At 48.5% G+C, this 16,476-nt stretch overlaps 1 protein-coding gene across 1 annotated transcript in view; it reads right to left on the bottom strand.

Moving 5' to 3' along the window:
• Nucleotides 1-895: 895 nt before the first annotated feature.
• The window catches only part of LOC123157913 (uncharacterized), a 23,298-nt gene continuing 7,717 nt past the window's right edge, over nucleotides 896-16,476 (bottom strand). Inside the window, exons 2-5 of the mRNA XM_044576102.1 lie at nucleotides 3,154-3,691; nucleotides 2,528-2,647; nucleotides 1,348-1,439; nucleotides 896-1,243 (exon numbers count right to left, since the gene is read on the bottom strand). Coding sequence (XP_044432037.1) covers nucleotides 1,035-1,243; nucleotides 1,348-1,439; nucleotides 2,528-2,647; nucleotides 3,154-3,691 — 959 coding nt within the window. The 3' untranslated portion in view covers nucleotides 896-1,034. The remainder of the gene's footprint in view (nucleotides 1,244-1,347; nucleotides 1,440-2,527; nucleotides 2,648-3,153; nucleotides 3,692-16,476) is intronic.

Here is a 16,476-nt window from a genome sequence, read left to right as displayed (position 1 = left end):
AACTTGACACTAGATACGAATTAAAACGCATCAACCGCGTGTGTAGCCGTGATGGTCTCTTTTCGGCGGAGTCCGGGAAGTGAACACGGTTTTGGGTTATGTTTGACGTAAGTAGGAGTTCAGGATCACCTCTTGATCATTGCTAGCTTCACGACCGTTCCTTTGCTTCTCTTCTCGCTCTTATTTGCGTATGTTAGCCACCATATATGCTTAGTCGCTGCTGCAACCTCACCACCTTTACCCCTTCCTTTCCCTTTAAACTTTGCTAGTCTTGAAACCCATGGTAATGGGATTGCTGAGTCCTCGTGGCTTACAGATTATTACAACAACAGTTGCAGGTACAGGTTATGCGATGATCATGACGCGAGAGCGATGCTTGCTTGTTTTGGAGTTCTTCTTCTGTTTCTTCTTCGATCATGGGATAGGTTCCAGGTCGGTAGCCTGGGCTAGCAGGGTGGATGTCGTTTGAGTTTTTGTTTGTGTTTCATCCGTAGTCGGATATGGCTCTTGTGTATTGTGATGTTGTATTTGTGTGGCATTGTATGCCTTATGTACGTATCCACATCTATTATGTAATGTTGATGTAATGATATCCACCTTGCAAAAGCGTTTCAATATGCGGGTCTATCCTTGGTGGGACTTTCGAGTTCCTTTTGGATAGGGTCGCATATTGGGCGTGACATTCTCCCAATGACGTGATCCTGTTATCAATGACATCCAATGTCCATAATCAGGAAACCATGACCATCTGTTGATTAACGAGCTAGTCAACTAGAGGCTCACTAGGGACTTGTTGTGGTCAATGTATTCACACATGTATTATGGTTTCCAGTCAATAATTATAACATGAATAATAGACAATTATCATGAACAAGGAAATATAATAATAACCATTTTATTATTGCCTCTAGGGCATATTTCCAACAATAGACTGTTCCATTACATAGTACTACTATGTAATTGATACACAAAAGAAGATACATCTCCCATGTTCAGCAATCAGGATCAACCATGAAGCTTTCACTATTCCTACATCAGTAAGCTTTTACTACTCCTGTTGCTAGTGTTCTAAACCAACAGAGCAATGCGATAGGAGTAGAAAAGAGAACTAGGGGTAGGAGAGGGAGCCGCTCACTGGAGAGCTTCTGGTCGCCGCCATACACACCCGCCATCATGACAGTCGCCTCAAGAAGCACGGATGCATCAGAGACGCCACCAACCGTGCGCAAGAGCAGAGCACCTGCTGCATCCAAATCCAAATCGAACAAGAACAAAAAATTAGGAATGGTTGCAACCATGCTTTTCAAGGCACACAATACAAAAAAATCGCGAAGAATGAGACGACACCTTTCCTGATCTGGTTCCCGTACTTGGATCCAATGTTGGTCGTGTTCCGTGTTGAGGAGCTCAAGTTCAATGTGTAGCCACAGTATCCACAGCTTCCAGTAAGAAACCAACAACACACATCATCAAACTGGACATATATATTTTATATACAAACCTGAAGCTACCGTCCTACTTTTTTAACAGGAACGCCGTGTGCTACATAAATGACAGTTCGGTGCTCTCCGTACGCCTTTACAAGTTCAAATCATGTCCTAGAGTATTTATTTATGTGTAACTTCATCGGTCGATGTTAATCTGCACTTGAAACATCACATCCATTTCCTCCCCTATAATCCTAGTGTTTCTCGGAGATCATGATCTCTTGCAAGAAACAAAGGGTAGACGATGATCCACTAAACTTCACTTTCTCGGACCCGGCACACTTTCTCTATGATCAATCTGCTTGGAGTCCCTAGCCAGCAGCCATAACTAACTAAGATTTGACCAAGGATATTAGGGTGGATGACTGAGACTAATTAGCGGCCGCTAAAGGCGGCCAGCTGCATGCAGCTGCCATGCACACATCCGCCGGACCTAGATGCTAGAATCTGTAGACTACGTCTATCCCTGATGCACCTACATGCATGGGCTACTAGCGTTGAAGGTTTCGTATAATCCACCAATATATATCCCGCTTCAAATCAACACACAAATGCAACATATTCTAATCTTCACACAACAAGTTTCTCCTGCTATACGAATGTGATCTATGGCAAGTTAGTAGGTATGTTCTATAATCCACCAAACGCAACCTCAACTGCTGGTTCGGTTATGTTCTATAATCCACCAAATACCAAGCACAAAAGCAGCATTACGTGACACTACGTGTCCCGAGTCAATGCGAAGTAGAACAGCAGCAGCTAGCGCAGGGTGGCGCTTTTAAGAGCCAATCACAATGGAATCTTACATAAATGACAGAAGGGCGTGTTGCTTAAGTAAGTTTTCTAATACGGCTCGTATTCTATGCAAGTCCCAAGGACACATCAGCCGGCCTTCTCAGACCCATATGTAACACTCGTGAATCTCTTGCTAAAATGTTCCTTACTGAATGAATTAACCAAGTTTCTACAGTAGCATATCATCCCGTCACACTCAATTTTAACGTACAGAAGTAAACTGCATCTTGGACCGAAAACAATACCTGAAGAAAGTCAAAGAGGTCATTGCTGACCCCTGCCTCGTCGTGACGGGTATCATGGTTGTCGGAGCTGTAGCTGAACCCAGTCCCGGTTGACTGATCAACAAATATGATGTTCGAGATCTGCAGGCAGCAAGTAGCATCAGCACATCAGGAGGTAGACCAAACCATAGACCACTCTCAGACCACAGTGCGTTAGTAATAATATAGTTGACATAATGCAGGAGCTGACTGTCTGTCTGTAGCCCAAAGACCTCAAACTGACCTCCTCGTCACCGTCAATTTAACCACAGATATATACAATTACTATTTTCTGAACCACTAATCCAGCAACGAAAATATACTTCAGTTCAGACTTCAGAGTAGTTGCTTTCACCCAGAATTAGGTGATAGTTTCAGACTTCCGTTTCAAAAATTCAGGTGAGTAATTTTTTAGCAGTTACATGCAAAGTAAGCAAAGCAATCGGTTTCTTTCTTCTTTTCTTGATGAAAACATATAGCTTCATTGCTTGTGCCCAAACAACTACTGAACGACACGATTGTGCATCATACATGCATACATTACCTATGGGGAAATTCTCCAACAAATTGTCCAACGACCTAGGTACATATCTGGGGAGTTAGCGAACCTGTAGGAGACGTCTTTGGCGGAGTAGCAGCCGTCCAGGTTGATGAAGCAGAGGAGAGCCGGCGTTTGTCGCCACCGTCCTCGACCCGCTGCGCTCGTCCTGGACTGGCGACTGCAGGGTGCGGCGTGCTGCTCCCGTATCCTACGGGAGGTGCCTCCCAGGTAGCGGATCTGGCGGCCCTCGTTGCCGGCCGGCGCTGGATCCATCAGTGAACGAAACCCTAACAATGGGAGACAGCCGTGCTTGGCCGCTGGAGGACGCGTGCGCCGGATCTCACCAGACAGGAGGGGAGAGCGGAGCGTCAGGGTCACGTTGGTGTTTTGGGCGCCGTCGATTCCCGCCGGAGGTCGCTGGGATCGGGCGCTGTTGGTGGCGGCAGCGAGAGAGATGGGGACGAGCGAGGAGTGCAGGAGAGAGATGGGGACGAGGGGAGGAGTGCGGGGCTGTGGGCCGGGCTTTGTGGGGTGAGAGGGTAGGATGTTTTTTTGAGACAAAGAGGGGGGTGAGGAGAAAGTACTGCCGTCGGATCTTGGAGAATCTAATGGCGTTTGAGGCACAATCAGCATGACATGCCCATGGACCAATCACAACCGAGTTCCCGTTATGACTATTTAAAATTGGTCATCATCAAATAAAAATAAAGTGTTGTATTATCTAAACAATTTTATGATATGAGAAAATCAAAAATTAATAAAAACATTCTTATTGTGTCACCAAATGTGACTTAGTTTTTAGGAAAACTAACAACTTTGGAATTGGAATAAGACAAATAGCTTTAAAAAAGTGTTATGAGAAATGAGTTTTTAGGGGGGAAAATCATTTTCTATTTTCGAAGTGCCAAAAATGTTTTTTTGAAGAATCTACCAAATATTTGTTTCAAAATGGCACCACTCCATTCTACAAAACTATAAGACATCATTTTATGTACAGTTGACCAAATCTTAACATGTAAAATGCTTTCGATTGACCTCTTATCAAAAAGACAAATTATGTTTCAAAAGAGAATCTTCTACTTTTTCATGTGAAAAATTTAAAAAAAATGATCTCATATTGTGCACAAGGGTGCGTCTTGGAATGGCAAACAATGTTGTCTAAGCAAGTTTTCATCTTCTTTGGATGAAAAATTCATTTTCCATTTTTCGAGTGCCCAAAATGAGTTTTTTATGTGAAGGACCTACTATATATTTATTGTAAAATTGGACAAAACCAATTTTCCAAAATACTAGGACATATTTAATGTACAATTGAACAAGCAGTTGTGTGCCAAAATTTCTGATCCACCTTTCATGAAAAGATAAATTTCCGCCGATTCAGTAGGAACCAAGAAAAATTTGAACTGTGGCTACCTCATAGTTTGCTCTTTATTTTTTTTCAAAAATCATTTCTAGGTACATAAGTATCTACTTAATTAGAGAAACACCAAAAAAATTCCAAGATTCAATCACTAGCAAGGAATGGTCATGCCCGCCGTTTTGACCGCATTTTGAAACGGGCATAAAAAATTCAAAAAATGGGAAAACCTTTGCATTGTGTCATTATATGTGACCAAGTTACCAGCAAAAATTATAAACTTGTAATACAACGATTATTTTTAAAAAGTGTTCTCAAAAACGAGCTATCAAGTGTGAAGATGCATGGCTTTGAACCCAAATGCTCAATCTTATGGCCACATTCGTGGCATAGTTTGTTCAAATTATCTCATATTGTGCACAAGGGTGCATATTGGAATTACAAACAATGTTGTCTATGGAAGTTTTCATTTTCTTTGGACGGACATTTCATTTTCCATTTTTCGAGTGCCCAAAATGAGTTTTTTTGTAAAGGACCTACCATATATTTTTTTCAAAATTGTACCAAATCAATTTTCTAAAATACTATGACATATTTAATGCACAATTGACAAAATGGTTGGGTGTAAAAAGTTTCGATCCACCTCTAGTGAAAAAGACAAATTCCCGCCGATTTAGTTGGAAGCGGGTCAAATTTGAACTGCAACTGCCTCATAGTTTGCTCTTTATTTTTTCGAAAAATCATTTCTAGGTACATAAGTATCTATTTAATCAGAGAAACACCAATTTTTTTCCATGATTCAACCACTAGCTAGGAACGGTCATTCCCGCCGTTTTGACCGCATTATGAAACGAGCATAAAAAATTCAAAAAAAATCAAAAAATTGCAAAACCTTCGCATCGTGTCATTATATGTGGCCATGTTACCAGAAAAAATTATAAACTTGTAATACAACAATTATTTAAAAAAGTGTTCTCAGAAGTGAGCTATCAAGTGTGATGGCTTTGAACCCAAATGCTCAATCATATGGCCACATTCATGGCATAGTTTGTTCAAATGATCTCATATTGTGCATGAGGGTGCATATTGGAATGTCAAACAATGTTGCCTAAGGAAGTTTTCATTTTCTTTGGACGAAAAGTTCATTTTCCATTTTCTTAGTGCCCAAAATGATTTTTTTGTGAAGGACCTACCATATATTTGTTGCAAAATTGTACCAAATCAATTTTCTAAAGTACTAGGACATATTTAATGCACAATTGACAAAATGGTTGGGTGTAAAAAGTTTTGATCCACCTCTTGTGAAAAAGACAAATTTCCGCCGATTCAGCTGGAAGCGGGTCAAATTTGAACTGCAGCTGCCTCATAGTTTGCTATTTATTTTTTCCAAAAATCATTTCTAGTTACATAAGTACCTATTTAATCATAAATACATGGTTTGGTGGCGATACGTTGAGGTTTGGACGGTGGCCGAGGGCCCCAACTCTAGAGCACGTAAACTCGCATGCCCGCCGCGTGACTGTGGCGTTGCCATGTGTTCTGGGCGGCCTAGGCATGTCTAGTGGGTTGGGCACTCCCCAGGTAGGTGCTAGGAAGAAAATTACAACATAAGATTCTCATGAGGAGACCAATTAATGCTCAAACATGAATTGGCAGCCAAGTGTTGGTTTAGCGGTACGGGAAATGCACATCGCTAATGGGCATGAGTTTTGGCTGAGGATGATCAGTTACTAAGAAGACCGTCTTCACAAATTTTCATCTCAAAAGGAGGATCCTAGATGGTACTTGCTTTGCAAAGTACCACACTGGACATAAATACGAATGTTGAATCTGGGCTCAAAATAATGAATGGATTGAGCTGGCATTTGGTGGAGGATGGTTATTTGGGCATAGGAAAGCACTATAGAAAATGGATACTATTTGGACATGCCAAAGTGGTACTTCCTTCACAATGCTCTTCTATGGACAGAAACTTCGGAAAATTAGTGAGAGAAATTGGCTAAATGAAATGAGCTCAAATTTGGTGTAGGTAAGTTACATAGGCATACAGAATATATGGAAAAAATTCAACTCACTAGGATATGCATAGCTAGTACTTCTTTCACAAAGGTTCTAGGTGGACATAAACTTTGGTAATTTGCTGAGGAAGATTTACTAGGCAAATGGAGCTGAATTTTGTCATGAGGCAATAATTTGGATAGGAAAGAGTGCCCAAAAATTTTAAGGGCAACCAAGAATATATAAATAGCACTTCCTTCACAATGCTCTTCTCTCGACAGAAACTTCAGAAAATTAGTGAAAGAAATTGGCTAAATGAAGTGAGCTCAAATTTGGTGTAGGTAAGTTACATATGCATATAGAATATGTGGCAAAAATTCAACTCATTAGGATATGCAAAGATAGTACTTCTTTCACAAAGGTTCTAGGTGGACAAAAACTTTGGAAATTTGCCGAGGAAAATTTACTTGGCAAATGGAGCTGAATTTTGTCATGAGGCAATGATCTGGATAGGAAATAGTGCGCAAAAATTTTGAGGGCAATCAAGAATATATAAATAGCACTTCCTTCACAAAGTGTTGTTCTGAATAGAATGGGAAAATGAATATTGTTGAATTATTTTTGAACTAGGCAAGGAAGGTTTTTTTACATATTTGACGAAGATATGACCCAAAGAATTTATGCGATTTTTTTGGGAATTTTGGGAATGACAGAAATATAGGTTGCTTCACAACCTGGGGTAAAAATTGCCACATGGACATGACACATAGGTAAAACTGATGAGGTGGCGCCTAGTCATAGCAACCCACCACAATTTACAAGGTTATGACCATCTATATTGGTCGTGATCAGCTAGAAATAAGGCAGCGGACCAGTGCTATCTGCTTGATGACCATTTCGTGTAAGGAAATTACGACCTTTCTGACAAAAATGGTCGTTATAGTTTAGGGTTTGGAGCCCCCCGAACAGCTTTTGACCAATTGGTCTGAAATGGTCATAGATCTATGACCAATTCTTCTAGTCACTCACAGAAGGTCACTAGTTGACATATTTATTGTAGTGATGTGTGTGATATGTGACATATAGTTCACATAGATGAATTGTTTACGATGATCCAAAAGAACACAAATGATTCGTGTAAACAAGATGGTGTGATACGCGGCAAACAGCCCACTCGGATGAACTGTTTGCGATGAGGAAATATAACACAGACGGTTCATACAGTTAATTCATGTGCGATTCTATGTGTACAAAAAACTTTGAAAAATGCAAACTAGTTGCTTGCGGTGGCTAGGAGTATCGCCCATGATCCATATGCGAGTACTCGTGTGCGATGGTTAGTAAGGTACACATACGTTTCCTTATGTTAACACGTGTGTGATAGATAACACATGACACCACATACGGTTGTCGGGTTGTGTGTTCCACTTTGTCTTCCCGCGCTCCAGGGAAGGCTTTGACGCTCCAGCGAAGGCTTCCCGTGCTCCACATGGGTGAATTGTAAAATCCCCGCCTCTTTCCTCATCGGTTTCCCGCCACCAGCTAATGGCTTGCTGCATATGACCCAGGCGGCAATGCACCATTGCGACATTGTGCGCAGATCTAGTCGTCTACCATTAATTAATCCAAGCATGCTAAACAAAGACCAAAGCTTCAATGTCAACCCCTACCTGCGTTACATCTTCGGAGAGGAGAACGAGTCGGAGCCGGTCAGGGAGCAAGAGTTCATCGGCCGGTGCAGGCACCATGGCCCATCAGCAGCAATATTGTCGTGACAGTCCTTGGTTGCACAATCGACATATTATAGAGGAAGTGTGATGCGCAATTTGCCATCCACCATGCAAAAGATCCAGAGATGCTAGGCGGCATGATCGATGACCCACCTAAAGAGTCGTTGTCACCTGTGCTCATCGAGAGCCTGATGCCTCGCCAGGAATGGGCACAGGACCTCTGCAATTCAGTTATGAGACAGCTAGTCCGCGACTTCATCATTGCCGGCGACGGCCGTGTCAACCTCGATCCCGACGATGTGGTGGCCAGGCTCGAGCGCACCCTTAGCAGAGTTGACGACACCGACGAAGTAGAACATCACCAACGTGGTATCTTGAGGATGCAGGTGATGGACGGAATTTGCTACCAGGGCAGAGACATGGAAATGGAGCGGTTCCACGGGCATGTCATGCGCGTGATTGCGTGATGTCAAGCTCTAATAGAAGAAGCCCAGCAGCCCCAAGAGCCTCCCAACGCCAGCAGCTCCATAGGCGGAGGCGGGTCGGGACACTTGGAATGAACGGTCGCAAGGATGCTATGCTGATCATGGAGTCCGAGAAGACCATCATCAGAAGGCCGACACCTCAGCCTTTTAGCCTATATTTTATTATAATTGTATGCAATGTCGCATATTGACATTTTAATTCACTACGCATATGTAGGTCGTGAGTGTTTTGAGTGTTGCCGCATGTGGCATTTTAAATTATCCTGAATATGCAAGACAATTATTAACCGTTGTCATTGCAAATTAGAATCAACGGCGAGCAAAGCGCATGCAGGGACACCAGAGCGGAGCGTAGGCTGTGGGGTGACGAGCTCGAAACTTGAGACCTTTGCACACGCCCGAGAGTTCGAACCTTCTTGGGTCAGCGGAGCCCTGAATCTGACATTTGGCATGCCAGGTAGGGTCATGTCGAAGTTCGTTCCTCCGTCGATCGCGCTTCGTACTCGCCTCGCTGCCCCCATGGAGGATGCCGCCTTGGAGGCGTAGCCGCCCGAGGCGTACAGGAGCGCTGCGGGTTGCCCGGCTTTCACCCCCGATCTACGGCGGGTGCAGTGGCCCACGAAGTTCAGGCCGGCGTTGCCCCCGCGGTACGACGGTGTTGTAGACCACAAAGGGTTCCTTCAGTCATACACGCAGGCCATCGAGGCGGCAGGCGGCAACGACAAGGCCATGGCGAACTGGTTCCCCCTGGCCCTCGTAGAGCCCCTTGATCCTGGCTCTGCGGCCTCCCGCCTGCCTCAATTTCCTCTTGGGAAGAACTCTGCGACCAGTTCGTCTCATGCTTCGCGGCTCCAACGCCCCACACGGTCACGTGCATCGTCAGCAAATCACAAGCACCTGCATCTGGCCGCCACATCAAGCAGTTTCTCTGACGGCAAGGTGCTGCCCTGCCGCTCCACGGGGCTGCGCAGGGCTGCGCCGGGCCTACCAACATCACCTTCGATTCCAGAGACCACCCCAAGACCACGACGATGGCATGTGCCCTCCCAATGCTATGCACGCCTACCATCAGCAACGTCACGTTGACCAAGACCCTCATCAACGGAGGCTCCAACATTAACCTCCTCTCATTGGAAACCTTCGACCTGCTTTAGGTGCTGTATGACCAGCTCCAACCCACCAAGCCTTTCTCGGGGGTGGTCGGGGGCTCAGCCAGTCCCCTGGGGCAGATACGCCTCCCCGTCACTTTCAGCATGCACGACAACTATCACACGGAGCTCATCGACTTTGATTTCACCCACATCGGCCTCCCATACAATGCCATTCTGGGGTATCCGACCCTTGCCAAGTTCATGGCGGTGACTCATCCGGGCTACAACGTCGTCAAGATGCCGGGCAGCAGCGGCGTCATCACATTGGTCGGGGATACGAAAGACGCAGTCCGGCTTCTCAAGCTTGCCTGTAGGGCCACGACCGCTTCGTGTCCTGCCACCGCAAGCACTGAGGGGCTCAGGAGGCCGCGCCCATAAAGAAAAAGAAGTTGTTCTCTCAGGACTGGGCCGAGACGAAGCAGCTGCCTGTCGACATCGGGGGCTCAGGCCCCACCTTCACCATTTGTGCGGGCCTTCCTTCAGACCAGGAGGAGGCACTGGTTGGCTTCCTGAGGGCCAACAAATACGTATTTGTGTGGGAAGCGTCAGACTTGGTTGGTGTTCCGAGGGAGGTAATTGAGCACCACTTGATGGTGTGTCCTGGTGCACGCCCAGTGAAGCAAAAAGCGCTGTGTCAAGCACAAGATAAGCAAGCATTCATCATCTAGGAGGTCGGCAAGCTCTGAGAGGCAGGCATCATCCCACAAGTACGACACCCAGACTGGTTGGCGAATCCTGTGATCGTCCCCCAGAAAGGCGGGAAGGAGCGCATGTGCGTCGACTTCACGAGCCTCAACAAAGCTTGCCCTCAGGACCCATTCTTGCTCCCGCGTATCGACCAAATTGTGGATTCCACTGCGAAGTGCGATCTGCTATGCTTTTTGGATGCTTTCTCGGGATATCATCAAATCAAGATGGCTACAGAGGATGTCGAGAAGACATCTTTCATCTCCTCGTGTGACATGTACTGCTACACCTGCATGCCCTTTGGGTTGCGGAACGCTGGTGCAACTTTCCAGTGGCTAATGCACATCGTGCTCGGGCCGCAGATGGGGAGGAATGCAGAGGCATACGTCGATGACATTGTGGTCAAGTCGCAGGAGGCAAGGACCCTAATCAAAGACCTGGAAGAGATATTTGCTAACCTGTGTAGCATAAACCTGAAGCTCAATCCGGAGAAGTGTGTGTCCGACAAGCTGCTGGGTTTCCTGGTGTCACATAGAGGGATCGAGGCTATCGGCATCCTGGGAATGGGGGTACCCAGACTTTCCTGCCTGCGGCCCACGACATGGCTCTGCCAGCGGCCTGGTACGGCCCATCTCCACTAACAACCGCTCAAGACCCTCGTGAGGGGCCAAGCCTCACGAGGCGGGCGACACAAGACCTCCTCAGGGGCGGCCTCACTAGGTTGGCTCGCGAGGAGCGGAGACATCAAGGCGGGGGACACCTCATGAGGCTCCCGTGACGTGAGCTGTGACGACCAAGGCCAGGCGGGCGCCAACGGGTGCAGAGTACCATTTTTCTCTTTGATGCTAAAGAGGCAGGCACAGGCGAGGAGTCCCGAGGCATCAGGCAAAGGTTTCCATATCTGTGCAATGAGACCAAGACCAGTAGGATGGTAGGACGGAGGTCATTGTGGAGCCCACGACGGTGTCACCACGAGAGCCTTTGGCAGGCGGAGACCACCTTTTGTCAGGATAGCTTGTACTAGTTGTCCCCCTTCAAACTTGGTCATTATGGGATCCCTTCCTGCCTAGATTTGGGAAGAGGACCGAGGCCACTATAAATTGGACCTAGCCACCACCGTAGAGGGGATTGGCTCATTTTGGGATCGCCTCATTTTGGGACGGATCATTCAGATCACCCTCACACACAGAAACTCACCGAGCTCAAGAACACCTCTCCTCAGGAGGTTGTTCATCCCTTGTACTTGTGCATCCTCAGCCTACAAGGCAATCCACCACACCACACTGGACTAGGCTATTACACCACAACGGTGGCCCGAACCAGTATAAACCCTCGTTTCTTGTGTTCTTGGAGTTCGTCGAGCTAGGCCGTGGGATCATTGCGTGTGCGAGCTAGGGAGAGAGAGATCTTCGTGCGCAACCCAGGGTTCGAACCTCAAGGGTTTGCCGAAACCCATGATCCGACATTTGGCGTGCCAGGTAGGGGTGCGCCGAATCTTTCCTTCCGTCGATTTGCGCTCCATCGTTCCCCCAGGTCGATGGCTGACGCTCGTCGTGCTCGCGCTGAGCGACGAGCCGCCCAAGCCGCCCGCGTCACCCAGACGCCCCCACTGGAGGGCCTCTCCGCTGTTCCCCATCGCCTGCTGCCAACGCCGCCACTGGTCCAGGAGCATACAAGCAGCAAGCCTCGTTGCAGCACCCTCTGTGCGGCGGGATGGACGCACCGCCACCCCATCGCTGACTCCGGCCGGATCATCATCCCACGCTCATCGCGAACCCGTGGACACGCAGGCCGCGTTTCTCACAGCGCGCGAGCTCTTGAGCTACCGCCCCATCGACGACCTCTATGAAGAATGGCTGGACCACATCGTCGAGCTCGTCAGCGCCGCTGGGGGCTCCCCTGCACCTTCCACTACAAAGAAAAGACACATCCGCGACATTTTGGGCCGAACGATTTTTTTTCTTGTCATACATATGACACTTCTATGACGATAATTGTGAAAAACCCGGTATCATCATAGATGTGGTGGGTTCCTACTTCTATGACAAAAAATCATGATAAAAAATGGGCTTTTCATCCTGGGCGGGCCGGAGAAGCAGTTGCATGACATTCTTTGGGCCGTCCATGACAGAAAAAACCGTGGTAGAAGTAAGGGGGGGGATTCGGGGAGTTGCCGGTTACGGTGGGAGGTCGGGGGCCGAGCGATGCGCGTTTCTCTCGTACATGTACGCGCGTGTGTGCGAGGCGTTGGCTCTAACTGAACCCGAGCGAGGCGTTGGGCTCTAACTAAACCCGAGCGATTTCACTCCAGGCTACGCGTTACTGAACCCGAGCGATCGATCGATGGCTGTTAACTGAACCCGATCAAGTGATTCCTTCGCTACTGCTGCTAACTGAAACTGATCGATTGGATGAACAGTTAGCGTTGCCGGGGGGTTGGATGAATAGTGAGCGGTGGCGTTGCCTCTGGATGAATAGGACCCCGTCGTGCGGTGGAGGGCTGGATGAACAGTAGACGGTGGAGGGATGCCCGTGGAGGGGTGGTTGAACAGGACCCCGTGGTGTGGAGGGTTGGATGAACAGTAGACAGTGGAGGGGTGGTTGAACAGTAGCCGGTGGAGTAGCGTCCGGTGGAGGCTAGATGAACAGGAGCCCGTGGAGGCTGGAGGAGGTCGACGGTAGCCCGTGGAGGCTGGAGGAGGTCGATGGTGGAGATGAACAGTATCTCATGGAGTTCCGTTTTGCGGTACGCCACACCCCTCCCGATGAACAGGACCCCTGTTTCGACCATAGGAGGTCCGTTTCGTCTGTTTTGCGGTACGCCACACCCCTCCTGATCTACAGGACCCCTGTTTCGACCGTAGGAGGTCCGTTTCGTTCGTTTTGCGGTACGCCACACCCCTCCCGATCAACAAGACCCCCGTTTCGACCGTAGGACGTCCGTTTCCTCTGTTTTGCGGTACACCACGCCCCTCCCGATCAACAGGACCCCGTTCCGAACATAGGAGGTCCGTTTCCTCCGTTCTGTGGTACTCCAGGCCTCGTTTCCATCGCCTGTTCCATCCAAGCCCTCCCGATGAACACGACCACGCATTCCGTTCCGACGCAGCCTATTGGCTCCCATGCATTCCGTTGCCTCCCGATGAACATGACGCATTCCGTTGCCTCCCCATGAACATGATGCATTCCGTTGCCTCCCCATGAACACGACGCATTCCGTTGCCTCCCCATGAACACGAGACGACGTTGTTTCTCCGTTCCGACCCAGCCATGTACACGAGCCCTCGCCGTACGTATGCGTGAGTAGGCGTTCGAGACCCCGCCCGTATGTACACATATGTGGCCGTATTTTCTTTCTTGCATCCTGGCCGCTGTACGTACATGTACATGCTACGTGCGCGCCTCTACTACGACACGTGCGCGCCTCTACATCCACCAGTATATAAGTATGTACACGTTCGTGACCAGAATGACAATGCTACGTACGCTTCAACCAGGTGGGTCCCGACTGTCAGGCACTTCCTTGCCTGCGAAGATGTAGCTGGTGGGTCCCAGTAGTCAGGGGGGCGAATCGTTTTTTAGCTCGAACGCACTTCCTTGCGTGCGAAGGTGTAGCTGGTGGGTCCCAGCAGTCAGGGGGGAAACGTATTTTTTCTGCGAAATACGGTGGCCCGTCCGGTAGGTCCCCACTGTCAGGGGGAGGAATAATTATTTTGCACGTAGTAAGGAGGCACTTCCTTGCTGTGGCCGTGGACCCAGCTATCGGCGCCTCCACGCACAGTACTCTTCCGATGGAAGTCGGTCGTTGACCACATTAACCATGCCGCGCCGAGAGCACCATGGCGGTGGACGACGGCGAGGCCTAGGAAGGGGACGACACAGAGGCAGGGAAGACTCGACAGTTGTTTCCCACGCGGAGGGGAGTACGACTCTATGAGGGTTTACTGGTTCGTCTGCCGTCGCCGGAGAATAACAACAGGTGTGGGTGAGTAGAGGGATGGCTAGGCCAGCGATGGGAGTACGGTGGGGCGGTGAAGCCTGCGCGGCAGCACAGCCGGCCGCGGGGAGGAGGGAGCAGGCAGTCCCGCTGGTGCTTGTTTGAGAGGCTGGAGCAGGAAGAGCAGAGATTGAAGAAGCACGACAGCTGTTGGATGGACATCCAACAGTCACTGCTTGTGTGTCAACCTTTTTTTTAGGAAAGCCTCAAATCTATGGAAAACAGCATACAACCCATCTGCCATTATTTCTAATAATTTACAGCCCATTTGCTAATTCTTAAGGTTTTTTTTGGATCCCATATTTTTTTAGCATTATAGCCCATATTGTGGCCACAATTAAAAAATATACGAAATTTTGCATATTTCGGTGCGGTCTGAACTGTTTTTAATTCCGAAATTTCGACTCACATTCAAAATGATTTTAAAAATAAATGTATATCAATATAAAATCCAACAAATTCTCCATGCATAAAAATTAATGTAATTTAAAATCTTGAAATGAAAAAAAAGATATTTGAAACTAATTGCCGGTTTGATGTGTTTTAAAATGTACAACCCATTTCTCATTACTGATGGGCCATTTTCTCGGCCAGCCGAATGAAAGCTCTCCTCGTCTTGAAAGATTTGCAGCCCAACCGGCCTGACAAAGCGACTTACTTGGCAAATCACAAAAAAACTGGGCTATGGCCGTGGACCCAGCTGTCAGCCTCTCCACGTACAGTACTCTTCCGATGGAAGTCGTTCCTTGACCACGTTGACCACGCCGCGCAGAGAGCACCATGGCGGTGGACGATGGCGAGGCCTATGAGGGGGACGACGCAGAGCCGGGGAAGACGCGGCAGTGGAAGCCCGCGCGGAGAGGAGTACGAGGGTTCACTGGTTCGGCTGCGGTGTGAGGCTGCCGTCGCCGCAGGGCATGGCCAGCTGTGGGAATAGTAGGGGGCGGTGAGGCCTCTGCGGCAGCGCAGCCGGCCACGGGAGGCAGGAGCATGCGGCACGACCGGCGCTGCTTTGGGCGGCTGGAGCAAGAAGACCAGAGGTTGAAGAAGCACTGCGGCCGTTGGATGGACATCGTACGGTCACTGGAGCTAGAATCGTTCATATTGACTAAGTTGACAAAGCCCTTCGTCCCTGTCAACTTAGTAGGCTCACAAGTCAGCCTCCCACAAAGGTGGGTCCCAGCTAGCCTGGGGAGTATTTATTTTTTGTGCGTAATAAGAAGGCACTTCCGGTGGGTCCGAGCTAACAGCGGGGGGAACGTTTTTTCGCGAAATATGGTGGCCCGTCCGATGGGTTCCAGAAGTCAGGGGGAAATGATTTTTTCGCAAAATACTGGTGGCCCATCCGGTGGGTCCCCGCTATTATGTGGAGGAATAGTTATTTTCCGTGTAATAAGGAGGCACTCCCTTGCGGCTGCCGTGGACCCAGCTGTCAGCCTCTCCACGTACAGTACTCTTCCGATGGAAGTCGGTCGTTGAACACATTGACCACGCCGCGCCGAGAGCACCATGGCGGTTGACGATGGCGAGGCCTAGGAAGGGGACGACGCGGAGCCGAGCAAGACGCGGCAGTGGATGCCCACACAGAGAGGAGTATGAGTGTTCACTGGTTCGGCTGCGGTGTGAGGCTCCTGTCGCCGTAGAATAACAGGGGGTGTGGGTGAGTGGAGGGAAGGCCTGGACAGTGGTGGGAGTAGTATGGGGGCGGTGAGGCCTCCATGATAGCACAGCTGCCCACGGGAGGCAGGAGAAGGCGGCATGACCAGCGCTGCTTTGGGCGGCTGGAGCAAGAAGACCAGAGGTTGAAGAAGCACTATGGCCGTTGGATGGACATCATATGGTCACTAGAGTATTGACTAAGTTGACAAAGCCCTCCATCCCCGTCAACTTAGTAGGCCCACAAGTCAGCCCAACAATATGGTGGGTCCCAGCTAGCAGGGGGCATTCATTTTTTTGGGCGTAATAAGGAGGCACTTCCTTGCGTG

This window comes from Triticum aestivum, chromosome 7B (assembly GCF_018294505.1).
Source record: "Triticum aestivum cultivar Chinese Spring chromosome 7B, IWGSC CS RefSeq v2.1, whole genome shotgun sequence".
Classification (NCBI taxonomy): domain Eukaryota; kingdom Viridiplantae; phylum Streptophyta; class Magnoliopsida; order Poales; family Poaceae; genus Triticum; species Triticum aestivum.
Note: the sequence above shows the minus strand (reverse complement) of the source record. Positions and strands in the feature narration are given on the sequence as shown.